This window comes from Crocodylus porosus, unplaced genomic scaffold (assembly GCF_001723895.1).
Source record: "Crocodylus porosus isolate Cpor-Errol unplaced genomic scaffold, CroPor_comp1, whole genome shotgun sequence".
NCBI classification, from domain to species: domain Eukaryota; kingdom Metazoa; phylum Chordata; order Crocodylia; family Crocodylidae; genus Crocodylus; species Crocodylus porosus.
In genome coordinates, this window is record NW_017728886.1 from 67,683,948 (window position 1) to 67,698,011 (window position 14,064).

The window sequence follows — 14,064 nt, forward strand, 5'->3', positions numbered from 1 at the left end:
TTCTTTTTAGCCTTAGGAGGTCTGCTAGATCCCTGGAGAGCCAGGGGGGCTGCTGTGCCCTCTTGCTGCCTTTCCTTTGAGGTGGAATAGACTTAGCTTGTGCATTGAGGATCGCTCCCTTGAGGAGCAACCACTCTTCTTGAATTCCCCTCTCCCTGGGGTCATGGTCCCTTAGGGCCTGACTGACAAGTCTCCTGAGCTTGTCAAAGTCGGCTTTTCTGAAGTCAAGGACTTCTGTGCTGCTGACTGACTTGCCAGCTTTACGGCAGATGGTGAAGGTGATCAGCTTGTGCTCGCACTACTGCACAGTGTTATTAGGCTAATACACAGTAAGTGTCTCATGTAGACATGCCCACTGAATAAGACATATGGTTCTGAGAGTGAGTGTATTCCCTGAAAAGAGCCTACTTTGATGTCTAGAGAAATCAAATCACAAAAAGTATGTTAGTTTTCAATATGCTTTAAAAATCGGCTGAGTAATTGAGAGCTTTTACTATTTCCATGTAGAGAACTATATTATGTACATTTTAGCTTAGATAACTTAAGTCAGGAATTTGCATTAACAAAATTTAACTGGGATTAACATTTCCTTTTTGTAAGCTTTTCCTAACATTGTTATAATTGTAAAGAATCCTCCTGTATTAGTCATTGGAGTGCCTTAGAAAATCCAGGCACTGGGTCATTTTTACAGCATCAAGTTTTTGATGCAGTCAGTCCTGTGTAATAACACGTGTTCCTACTATGCCACCTAGTGATGAGGTCAATAGGGAAGTAATTGAATGGCTGAGAAACAAGAAGCCTCTGTCTTGTTTTATTGTAAACACCATATTATGTCCTTCCACTAAAATACTTTAGATGAGGCAGTCAGAAAGCTAATTTCCCAAAGTTATTTGAATAATTTATTAACACAGTGATTATAATACATTTATGTACCTGAATATCACTTTGGGCGAGGAAACTGATGACACTATATATGTATATTATCATGGAATAAGTTTGTGAAGGTGATATATCATTTTCACTTCTGGTGTGATTGCAAAACCAGTGTTACCATTAGTGTAACTGATACACTATATACTTAATTTTATGTGGTTATTATGTCCTATTTTTGCTTTCTATTTTAGTGCTGGACCCAAAGGAGACAACATTTATGAATGGAGGTCAACTATACTTGGGCCTCCAGGTTCCGTATATGAAGGTGGAGTTTTCTTCCTTGACATTACCTTTTCACCGGACTATCCTTTTAAACCACCTAAGGTTAGTAGAAGGATCTTAAAAGTCTAATAGCAGTACTCAGTGAATAAATAAATGGTATATGCCTTTAGTTCCTATTTTTAATAGTAGCTGTAATGGTGGCGGGGTACACATTGTTAAAAAAACATGATTAGTCATAAAAGCTTTCATGAAAATAATATTAAAACCAAGCATTTTAAAAGGAGAAATCTGAAAAACTGTCCAAGATTTCAAATGCGTTTATTCAATAAAATCAGACAGACCTGGACTCTTGTCAAATTGTTAAATTCCAGAAGGTTTTTTATTACTATTATTGACATAAATACAGTAATATAGCTCAAGTAATGCATTTAAACTAAGTATGCAAAACCTGCCACTGCTGATGTAGTTTTAGATTAAAGTTCATCAGTACACTATCTATTAGTGCTATGCAAAAACAAAAAGTAAATGACCACTTTTCAGTAAAGATGGTATCATGGAAGATGGGGTAAAAACAACATTGCTACAGGGAATGAGCATATAGAACAGTAAATTCTATATCAACTTGAACTTCAGTAAACACTTATTACAGTAATATATGTTATCATATTGTTACCATGCACACACACACACACACACACAGACACACACCATGTTACTATATTTACTTGAATACAAGATGAGGTGTTTTCCCCCAGTTGGCATGGGGAAAAAAGCCCTTCATTTTGTAATCATATACAAGGAAATCTCATTAAATACATTGTTTATCACTGAACTGCTACCAAAAGCAGCATGTGCTCAACAATGAAAACTAACAATGAAGTTGCCTTAGTGCAGTCAACACTAAGCATGGCTATAAAACAAATGATGGGTACCTACCACAGGGATAGGTTAGTGCAGCCCATCTGAATAAGAGATATGGTAGTGCCCATTAAGTGCAGTCCCCTTCACCACCGACTCTTGTTCAAGTCATAGTCAGCCACTACATTGCAGACATTGTGACTTCCTCTTCACTCCCACAGCTAAGCTGCACCTTTCTTTCCCATTTCCAATGATTCCTGTTTCTTCACCAGCCCTAAGTGCATGGCAAACATCATGAAATGGCATGCCGTACCGTTCACCTAGAGTCCCTCTGTTGCCCGCTGTCTCAGCCCATTGTATATGATTATTGTGGCCCCACCCTCCATGAGGTAAAGCTGGACCAGACTGCCTTATGCCTCATCTGCATATAAATTTTTAGAGGATTCCAGAACTTGTGACAAGAATACTTGATTCCAGTCATGAGTATGGGGTTAATTAGCACACAGATCCTTTATGGAGGATATCGGGAGTAAACACATATCTTGTGGGGTCATCATGGCTTGAAATGCTGTAGACTCTGGTGGGGACCAGTCCAATAAACTATTTGGTAAGTCATGAGCCTTTTGGCTTTGGACTAATCATGCCAAAGTACTCCTCAAAAGTGTGTTTATGGTGTACCTGTGTAAAACTTGCAATAGTTTCAAAATAAAGCAACAAGCATCAATTCTGGATGTACTAATTGTATGGGTATTATATGCAAATTGCTACAGTTATGTTTAATTTCAAAGTTATTGTTTTCAAACTTGCTTCCCAGTTCTGTGGACTCAAGAAGAACAAGCTCTGATGGTTGGGAGAGGGGGAAGAGGCTGCCATGGGAAAAAGTTGGGAGGATGCAGAAAGCAAAGGAGCTACCTAAAACCCCCATTTTATTTTCCCTGCTGTAGCACTGGTAGGGGGACAAATTCAAGGCAAACCTCCAATAATTAGATTCTATACCTGGAAAATTATAACAAATTTATAATTTTTTCATATGTAGAACGTAATTATTGGGGGAACCGTCTTATAGTCAGGATTGTCTCATACTGAAGTAAATATGGTAAGTTTGAGAAAACAGAGCTAGTGTAAGGACTATAAAGTAAGGTATGGAACTGTCTAACAGGGATGAGAACTGATGGAAGAGTCAGCAGGTCCTGATGATCTCCACCCCAGAGTGCTTATGGAACTGGCAGAGGTCATTGCAGGACCCCTGGCACAGCTTTACGAGCACTCGTGGTGCCTTGGTGAGGTGCCTGATGACTAGAAAAGGGCCAATGTGGTCCCCATTTTCAAAAAAGGGAGGAAAGAGGACCAAAGAAACTATACGCTTGTTAGTCTTACCTCGGTCCTGGGGAAGCTCTTTGAGAAAATTATCCAGGAGCACATCTGCAAGGGGCCAGCAGGGGAGTTTATGCTTTGGGGCAATCAACACGGGTTCATTAGAGGCAGGTCCTGTCAGACCAACCTGGTGGCCTTCTATGACCAGATCACAAAAACCTTGGACGCAGGTGTCACGGTAGACATAGTCTTCCTAGACTTTAGGAAGGTCTTCAACACTCTCCCACCCCATCCTCATTAAAAAATTAGAAGTCTATAGTGTCAGTGCCTACATGGTCAGATTGGCTGGAGGGCTGCACCAAGAGAGTGGTGGTGGATGGGTCATTTTCAACCTGAAGAGATGTGGGCAGTGGGGTTCCCCAGGGCTCGGTCCTTAGGCCCTCACTGTTCAATATCTTCACTGGCGATTTGGACGAGGGGGTGAAAAGTACCTTGTTCAAGTTCGCAGATGACACTAAGATGTGGGGAGAAGTGAGCATGCTAGAAGAGAGGGACAAGCTACAACTAGATTTTGACAGGTTACAGAGGTGGGCAGATGAGAATAGGATGGTTTCAATATGGACAAGTACAAGGTGTTGCACCTGGGGAGGAAGAACCAGCAACATACCTACAGGCTGGGGAACTCCCTTCTCATCAGCACAGAGGCAGAAAAGGATCTTGGAGTCACTATTGATTCCAAGGTGAACATGGGCTGCCAATGTGGGAACACAGTCAGGAAGGATAACCACACCTTGTCATGCATCTATAGATATATGAAGGCCAAGGAGGTGATCCTCCCCCTATATGTGACATTGGTCAGACCACAGTTGGAGTACTGCGTCCAGTTCTGGGCGCCGCACTTCAGGAGGGCTGTGGACAGCATCGAGAGGGTCCAGACGAGGGCCACTCGCATGATTAGCGGGCAGCAAGGCAGGCCCTACAAAGAGAGGCTATGGGACCTGAACCTGTTCAGCCTCCACAAAAGAAGGCTGAGAGGGGATCTGATGGCCTCCTATAAACTTGCCAAGGGGGACCAGCAGGCAACAGGAGAGTCCCTGTTCCCCTGAGCACCACCGGGGGTAACAAGGAATAACAGCCATAAGTTGACTGAGAGTAGATTCAGGCTAGATATCAGGAGGAGCTACTTCACTGTCAGGGTGGCTAGGAGCCTGAACCAATTTCTAAGGGAACTGGTGCTTGCCCCTACCCTGGGGGTCTTCAAAAGTAGGCTAGAAGGCCACCTATCTGGGGTCATTAGACCCAAGCATCTTTTCCTGCCCATGGCAGGGAGTCAGACTGAATGATTTGCTTAGGTCCCTTCCGACCCTACGAACTATGAAACTATGAAGAACTACTGGACTTGAAAGGTACTTATGGAATTTCTCAAGGACTGGTCATGACCAGTTTTATGTAATATTTTCATTAATGACTAGGGCAGGAATTTGGAGTCTGTTGATGCAATGTGCTGATAGTCTGAAGCTGAGGTGAGAGGGAGGTATCATCACTATAAAAAATTATTACAATTTCATAAAGGAAGAACTGGATGACCTCAAAGAGTATAGCAATGTAAATGGGATGAAATTTAATAATGCAGAGTTTAAACTCATGCATTTAGGGATTAATGGCAAGAATTTCTGCTACAGTACCACCACAGAAGAAAAGAAAGACTTGTGTCACAGGACAGCTTTGAGCCATCAATGTGACGTGACTGAAAAAAGCAAATGCATTCTTAGAGTGTATGCAGCATGGTATTTCTAGCAGAGATAGGAAAGTATTAAAGCTATTGTTACAATGGCATTGTACAATAAATTGGGAAGGCCTCATCTAGAACATTGGGCATGTTTACATGTACATTTACACCACCTTAAATTTACTGTGCAATAAAGCTTAAATTTACTGCACAGTAAGCAGGAATAAGCCAGCATGTACATGTGGAGACATTAAAGCACATTCATGCTGTGTTTGGACTGACGTGGGGCTAATGTTAGTCCCAAGCCAGTCCACACACACAGTGTTACGGCACAGTAAGGCGCCTACATGCATATGATTGTGCAGTAACTAATCAGGCATAAATTTGATACCTGCATGATGCAGGCAGCAAATTTACGCTCAAGTCAGCGTAAGTTGCCATATTTACTGCACAATATGGCCATGCATGTGTAGAGATATACCCTGATATTGTGCAATAATTTTGGTCACTGCACAGTTAATGTGCACATGTAGATGCGTCCATTGTGTACAATTCTTGTCCGTCATGTCCCAGGCAGATGACTACAGACTGGAAGATGTGCAGTGGTAGGGGAACAAATTTAAGGCAAACCTCCAATAATTAGATACTATACTTGGACTATTATAACAAATTTATAATTTTTCCATATATAGTATGTAATTAGGGTTAGAAGGGTTAAAGGGTTATTAGAATTATCAAGAGAGTGAAGAGCCTATTTCATGAAAGGAAACTAAAAGAGCTTCACTTGTTCAGCCAAGCAAAACAAATGCTGAGAGGGGATACAGTTTTACTTCATAAATACATTAGGGTGCAAACACTAAGGAGCAAGAGCAGTTATTTAAAGACAGTGCTGGCACAAAAAGGGATACGGACTGGCCATGAATAAACTTTTAGGCTGGAAATTCGAAGAAGGTTTCTAACCATTAAAGAAGTCTGGTTCTGGAGCAGCCTGCCAATTGGAGTATTGGGAGCAAAAACTCAGATGGTTTTAAAATAGTGCTATCATATTATGATTGGGATGATATGATACGTTTCCCAGACTAGATGACGCAGGGTTGTGATGTAGTCTGGTCCTGTGTCCCTGTGTTGTTAGTCAACTACCATGATAAAATAGTGAAATGAAAATAATCATTAGCAAAATATGATTTCCCTAGCGTGTCATATAATAATAGAGCATGAAGCCATCTGAGCTGTTGATGCTAGCAGAAGAAAGAATAGAAAATACAGTCTTAGAACTAGACTGAACGTATTTGCTGTCCCACAGACTCCATCATGGGATTCAATAAACTGCACTTTCTATGACATCATCTCATGATGTGGCAAAGCTACAGTTTGGTGATGGCCTAACGTTGCTGTTTGATAGTATAGCAAACTCCCTCTTGGATAAGAACAAAGAAGCTGTGCACTTCCCTGGAATATTCTTTTATCCAGACTTCATATGAACAATGCTCATTCAATACCCAATGTTGTCAGATTTCTGGTATTAACAGCCCCAAAATTGATTAGCGTGCCTCATTTTTCAGGCTCCTAATAGCAGCCCTTAAACTATTAGAAGACTTGAAGATAAGTGTAACTAGCTAGTTTTGGGTCTGCTACTACCACAGAAGTGACCGCCCCAGATTCCATTGTTTTGTACCACTGTCAGTGCTATGATATTAACAGCCCCCAAACTAATTAGTTCCTCTCATTTTCAAGGTTTTTCATAGACAGTTGCAGGCTGCTCTTACAGGCCTTGAAAATTAAGCTTGATTTTCAGAACTGCTATTAGAAATCTTCGAAGTGACAGGAGATAGCAACCACAAAGCACACTAGCTACCTTCATTTTCCAGGCTTTTAATAGCAGCTCTGGGTACTTACACAAGTTCCATTTTTTACGTGACTGGGCCCCTGAAAGCGCTCTACAGCTGTGACGTAATATACGTGCATGGCTGCAGAGCACTTCTTAAATGGCCAATTGAGCAAACAATTAACCCTGAAGGTATTAGCTGAAGGCGATCTAAAGCAGAGCACCTTAGGGAACTTGTGTTCCCTCCAGGGTTAAATTTTTTGCACTTTGCAGGACTGGGCTGGTGCTCACTGGTGACCACGGACCCAGCCCCAGCCTGCCCCTGAGCTGTCAGTGCAGAAGGGAAAGGGAACTGTCAGCTGCTTTCCCTGGCCAGAGCTGGGGGTGGGGAGGGGGGCAGGGTGGAACAGAGCCCTCACCTAGAGCTGATCCTAGGGGGGTGCAGGGCCCGGGGTAAATCAGCCTCTGCAGGACCCTCTTAACACTGTGCGGGGACGTGGTATCCTTGCAAAGGGGGAAGGAAGTCTCCATGCTTCCTCCACGGCACAGGGCTGAGCTGCCAGCTCCGGCCGGGCTCTATGGGAGGGGCCGTGGCTGTTCTTCCCAGCTCCACGGGGCCTCCCCAAAGCATGAGACCCAGGGCAGTCATCCCAATTTGCAATAACCTAGGAACAGCTCTGCCCTCATCTCACAGGCCCGGCTCCCCCCATTATGCCAGCCACGGTAGCTGGGGGGGGCGGGCCTGCAAGGCAAGGGAGATCCGTTCCACCTCTCCCCCCCCAGCTATGGCTGGGCAAAGCAGCAGGCACCGCTGCTCCCTCCCTCTCAGTTCCCCATTGACAGCCCCAGAGCTGTGGGGGGAAAGTAGGACTGGGAGAGGAGCACCCCCACCTGTTGACCAGGGCCAGTGCAAGCAGGATTGATTGATTGAGCCCCCTTTCCCCCCCGATCCAACAGGTGAATGTCTGTTGGGTTGGAGGTGGTGGGGCTCTATCTCATGGCACTTGTGTAAAGCAGCGTGAGTTAGAGTAAGGTCTCTAAACTTCTATAGGCACCCTCTTTGACAGCTTCCTTTCACTGTGCCTGGCTGCCCAGTTAAAGGGAGCGCAGTTACAGATACAACCAGGGTTTGAAATATGGGGAGGCTTGAGAAGGCTGAACCCCCCCATAAGAGATGAGCGCCTCCCCCCCATAAGAGACGAGAACCCCTGGCCTGACCCACACCTTTAAGCAGCTCAGGTGGTGGCAGGAACGGCTCCTTCCAGCTTCGGGCTGCCCTGCCGCAGACCCCCTCAAGAGTCAGAGTGTACTTCAAACCCTGGATACAGCTACAGTTAATTTTACTCCAATTATGAGCATATGAAGTTACAAAGGGGACAGCAGGGCTGAAAAATGCTATACTAAATGGTTTATGCATATAACAAATATGCAGAAAGCTGGAGTTTGTTACAATGCATCAGGTAAAAATTGGGACTTGTGTGTTTACATGGCTAAGTGATTTGTGCACAAATCTACATGTAAGTGGGGTGAACTGTACTTTAAATGTGTGGTACCAAAAAGACAAATGTTTCAGTCAAGGTTCATATAGCCTGCCCAGTGACTGCAATTTTAACCAAAATTTTACAATTAAGAAGACTGGCATTACACAACTGAAAGGTTTGAATTTCAGGCACTTAAAATCACTTGACTCTTCTGGTGCACTGAGAACTGAAGGTGGTATTAAAAAAATGAGAGAGATCTGTCCCTGGTTCCAGCCCCTTCATGATGCATAAAAGGGGCTAAAAAGCTTGATATTTAGCTGGGTGTCTTCTTTTGGTTGGTTGCTTGCTTTTTTGTTTGTTTGATTTTTGTTTCAACAGAGCAGTGATTAGAAATTCCCCAGCAAAAAAAATCCCAGAGGGGATATTGACACCCTTCTGCGCAACTTGAAATCCCTTCAGAAATGCCAAACCACAAGGGAACCCAAACCATAATAATATTTTTTGCAGTCCTACTACGTAAAGAACTAAATATGAGAGAGTGGGAGTTTTGTTCTTCTTTCTGTTGACACTGAACTTCAGGTTTGAAGCAATGTGTCCTTTTTGTAATAGAAAGTGATGGTCCAGTTTGCCTTCTCATAGTGAGGGAAAGACTTGTTCAGTCCACATTCAGTTATGTTTTGGTGACTCTGTTATCTTGCAAAATGAGTTGTGCACATGTGTGTTGCTTATTAATGAAATATTAAGCGATAGGGAAGTTCTTATCCTGCTTTCTAATAGCTCTTTTGTGTGTCTTTATTCTCACTTCCAGTTGTCTTTGTAAAACATTTGTGCATATAAATCGTATAAAAAGCTATTGCTTGATAAAGGATGAGAGTACTGATGGTGCCGTATTGTATTATTATAGAGCTAACAATTACTACAAAGAAACTTGTTATCCATACGAAAATAATTGGTGCATGTGTGCAGGGGACCAGTACCAGATTTAACTAACATTTTGCTAATATTTTCTGTATTCTTATTCTAACAACTTTCAACCATTGTTGTAAGTAACTTCAATCTCCAAATCTAGCTTTAGGAATTTTCTATTAATATTTTTATTATGCATATTCTCCTTACCCTCTGAAAGTGACTCACAGGTAAAACCCTTTGGGAAGTCCCCTGAGTTAAAGCAGTGTGGGAAGGTGATGGCTTGTCACAAGATAACTGCTGCAATCAATACGTTGGTGGGAAATCCTATTTTAAATCTACCCCTTCCTCCCCCAGCTTTTCATTCTGTATCCTAAAAATGTATTTTTGAGGTGGAAACTTGAGTAGAAAGCATTGTGTACAAGTGGCACATAGGTCATGTTGCCACATCTTATATTTTATTCCAGCATCCGGATATTGGGTGCTCTTTTTAATGACATAACTCCTGGAATCATGTAAATCTCATGTAAAAATTTAAGCATGATTTTTTAAAAGTTTGTTTCCTCATAGTTATTGAAAATATGAAGTCCAAAACAGTCAAAAGACAAATAAAAAAGAAACCAAACTATATTGCAGTTTCAGTCTCCTAATTTAGAAGTCAGTCTCATGGGTTTGGTTGTTTAGTGTTTGGGATTAGCAATACCAAATAGTTTAACTCCATATGGGTACGTAATTAAAACGGCCTGCCACAGTAACAGATTTCTTACTATGGCTAATTTCTTGTATTCCTCTTCAGACTTATGAGGGAGGGCTATTTTATCCTCTCTTACCATAAATTAAGGAAACATTTAAACAAACCCTGTCAAAATTGATAATCCCAGTATACAACCACAAAAGTGCTGGCTAGAAACAGAAACTTGATGAAATCCCATGACCCAGACTGAGGTTTCAAAGGCCAATGCCCATGTCACATAACAGTTATTGTTACAGGGCCTAGTCCAAAACCCATTAAAGTCAGTGGAAGGATTCCCAAAATCCATTCTTCCGATCTGTTTTCAAATGTCATATAATCCATTATGTGTGTGGCTGGTATGCTGGGAAGGGGGGGAAATAACTTTAAAATTATGAAAACATCTTGTTGGTGACACTATTATGGTTCAAGTGCCATTTAACTTTGGACCAGAGAGTTGGATATTTTTTGTTTTCACAGAGGTCTCCATACCTTTTGTGCACACACACATATCTGGCATTACATTTTATAACTCCAAACCCAGAGTGTACAAGTACTAGTGGCTAGAAAATGTACACAGTTTAATCTGAAAATGTTTTGCTTATGCAAAGCTATTCATGCCAAAAAGGGCAATTTTGGAGTCTGTATATTAATAAGATTACAAAGAAATAAGTTATTTTTGTTTGTTCTGTGGAATTATTAAACTTCTCCTTTGTACTTTTTAGTTCGTTCCTCTTTTGCCATGCTCTCTTCTTCCTTTTACTTACCACTTTAAAATAATTAAATATTGTGGCCACTCAGTGTTTGCTTGATAGCTTTTTTATTTTCCCTTTCAAATTTTTCCATCAATTTAAGCCAGTGGTGCCCAAAGTGGTCCAGAGCCTGTCTGTGGGCCAGATCAGGCCCTGGGTCCTGGCACTGCTCCCACCTGGCCCTACATGCCAGGATTGGGCCATGAGGGCCCGGCATAACTCCCTCCTGCCCCCTGCATACCAAGTTTGGGTCCCAGGGGTCCAGTGCCACCTCCTCCCATCCCCTCACACTGAGATAGGGTCCAGGGGCCCAGAACTACTCCACCTAGCCCTGCACACTGAGATTGGGCACCAGCTCCAGCACACAGGGCCTGGGGTTCATCATAGGTCCAGAGATTTGTCAGCAGGGCAGATTTGTCAACGGGGCTACTGCTTTCCCTCCACCAAATTTCTGGACCCCTGGGGAGTCCCACTGGCCGGGTCTGGCCTGCAGGCCAGAGCTTGATCACTATCCTCTTTATCTCCTCCATCACTTTTAAAATTTTTACGCCCTGCTATAGGGATACTCCACTCTTTTTTTTTTTTTAAATCTTCCCATCTCCATTCTTCTCTTCCCATTGTTGTTTCTGCTGTTCTAATAGTTGACCTGATGTCACATCCTCATCTCTGATACATCCCATCTCTTGTACCTTGAGTAATTGGGATTGGTAGAATCATGAGGCTTCTTTTAATTGAATCAAAAAGTATACCTTGAGGAGCCATTCTGTTTTCTATGGAACTTTAAGGTTTGGCCAGATCCGCACAAAACCCGAGTGTATTCCAAGATTATATATCTGGGTATTGCTTCAGTCAGTCCTTCTCTCCCAGTTCATGATCTTGTCTACCCCTTCCTTTTCATAAAAGTCCTTGTCAGTGTCTGAAGAAAGAGGCACAGACCTAATAATAGTGAGTTGATAAGCCAGTAGCAATAGCTTATTTTCAATTAAATGGCAAATAAGAAATGTGTTTAGTAGTTTGCTCTTCATGATATTCGTCTTTTTGTCCTTTGGACACAGTTCTTTTCAATCTTTCAACTTTACCTCCTGCCTTTAAATGGACTCAACATTTTCTAAGCAAGAGGTCACTAACCCTTTCAATCGTCTTTTCCTTTTAAGTGGAAGACATTGTGCCCTGCTTACAGCTGCAGAATGATCAGCTAGAAGAGAAAAATTCTATAATCTTGATTCATATAGCTTGATTAGAAGTGAAACAGGACCATCCCAGCCTATCTCCAATTTATGGTTGTTCACAATTTATCTACTTTGTTGGATATAGAGATTTCTGGAACAGCTCATCTGAGAACTGACAAATTAGCTCTGGCTTTCTGGGAGGCTCCAGTCAATTAAAAATATTTCCTAGCTTCCACTTTGTGCAAGCTTGTACAACACTCAAGAAATTGGCTTAGGACCCAGTTGCCTGATTCAGCAACAAATCGAACAACCCACATAATTCTGCTTTTCTTTTCAGTTGTGTGGTGGTTGTGTTGTTTGTTTGTTGGGGGGGAGGGGGTTATATCGGTTTTATTTTGTTTTAAAGCATCATATTGACTTTTATCAGGCCAATTGTGGCAAGGTGTGGCAGAATCTACATGAAACAGCACATTCACATGATCTCTCCTTTGTGCTAATGCCAGATCTTGATAAAAAATTGAACTTGATTCACAAAAACAGCGTGAGTGTTAGCAGCTGAAAATGTACTCCAATCCTGTGTCAATATCTTCCATGCAATGCAGTGGATGAGAGAAGAACTTGATTGACAGCATACTCTGGGTGGCTATTTAAAAAATAATAATAAAACTACATGGATGGCCTGACAGGGAAACAGTCCTGCATTTCTCTAAGGTCTTCATGAACTTATAATGCTTTAAAAAATATATACCTTTTAAGATTTTGTTTTCCAGCTAAATATCTTCCTTTCATGCTCAATGAATTCAGCCAATTTCATCAAGGAAAAGAATAAAAGCAAACTTTATCTCCTAAAAATGTGCTGCCTCTACTCTTCTAGAACACGTGCACACACATGCTCAGGTGTAATATACACACACGGAATATTGTTCCTTTTTGGTCAACCTGAGAAAATTCTAACCTGTTTTTGGCGCTGATCCATGTTAGAAGTTGGTGAATTGAATGCATATCCAAATGTTTTAGAACTAAAACCCTTCTAAATTTTACAGATCAGGACAATTCAATTTACCACATTATATACAGTTTAATTATCAAAAGAAAGGGGTTGATTACATTATCCTGTATTCTACCTCTCCAGAACATGACATTTCTACAAATCCAGAAGCCTTGTCAGTCTCCCACAAAGCTGTTTGTATGAAACAAATATTCTTCTAGAGAAAATTATCTCCAAGAATTGCCACTATAAAGGGATCTGCGTTGTCATTAAGGACTACCTTTGTTATTTCTATTAGTATATTGAACTATATTAAATCTATTATGCTGCCAGTTCTGTTTACTTGTGGATGTATCTATCACTATCCCAGTATATCTGCAGGGTGGGGGGTTTAATAGAGTAATTGATAAAATCTCTTGATCCCAACTCTGCAATTAATCTTGCTGAGGACTTAATCTCAATTGACAGAAAAATGTTTTGTGGGACTTGAAAACTGCACTATGCCAAATCACCTCTAAATCAAAATTAGAATAAAAGTCCCATTTCCCTTGTAAATCTCACCTGTCTATCGATTGACTGAAACATTGTTCACAGGATTTCAAAGCTAAACTGAGTTATATCAACCATTATAATGCCAGGAAAAGTCATGTTCCCTTTTAAATATTTCATTCTGTATTTACAATATCTTGATTTAGGTCCTGAGTATTTCTTTAATGTTTCATATGTGATGGTAATGTTAGAGTGATATTGTAGCCAGGGTGGTCCAGGAATTATGCAAAAGGCAAGGTTTTCTTAAGAATGTATTGCATTCAAGAGCATATCTAATTCTATCCCAACTATGCAGTTGGTCTAATAAAAGGTATCACCCTAAGAAATCCTTGCCTTTCCTTTGTGATGGTCATATAAAGCTAATCTATATGCACACAATTTCATTATCTATTGTGAAAGCCCACTCCTGTGGTACAAGCCTTATGCTTTTTTTTTTTTCATAAGTGCAGTCTCATGTACAAGACCAGTTCCTTTTGTCAAAAGGTTTTTCTTACCTTTTCATATTTATTTTATACATGCTTGTCTTTTATCTTGACTTCAAAAAAGCCTTTGATCTGGTATCCCATGATCACCTCTTGGCCAAACTGGCCGGTTGTGGCCTTGGCTCC

General features: G+C 41.4%; 1 protein-coding gene across 2 annotated transcripts in view; it reads left to right on the top strand.

The window, feature by feature from the left end:
- LOC109310663 (ubiquitin-conjugating enzyme E2 E2) overlaps positions 1-14,064 on the top strand; it is a 319,806-nt gene that overhangs the window by 258,449 nt on the left and 47,293 nt on the right. For both annotated transcript variants that reach the window (XM_019535959.1, XM_019535950.1), the window contains one exon: positions 1,125-1,257. In XM_019535959.1, coding sequence (XP_019391504.1) covers positions 1,125-1,257 — 133 coding nt within the window. The remainder of the gene's footprint in view (positions 1-1,124; positions 1,258-14,064) is intronic.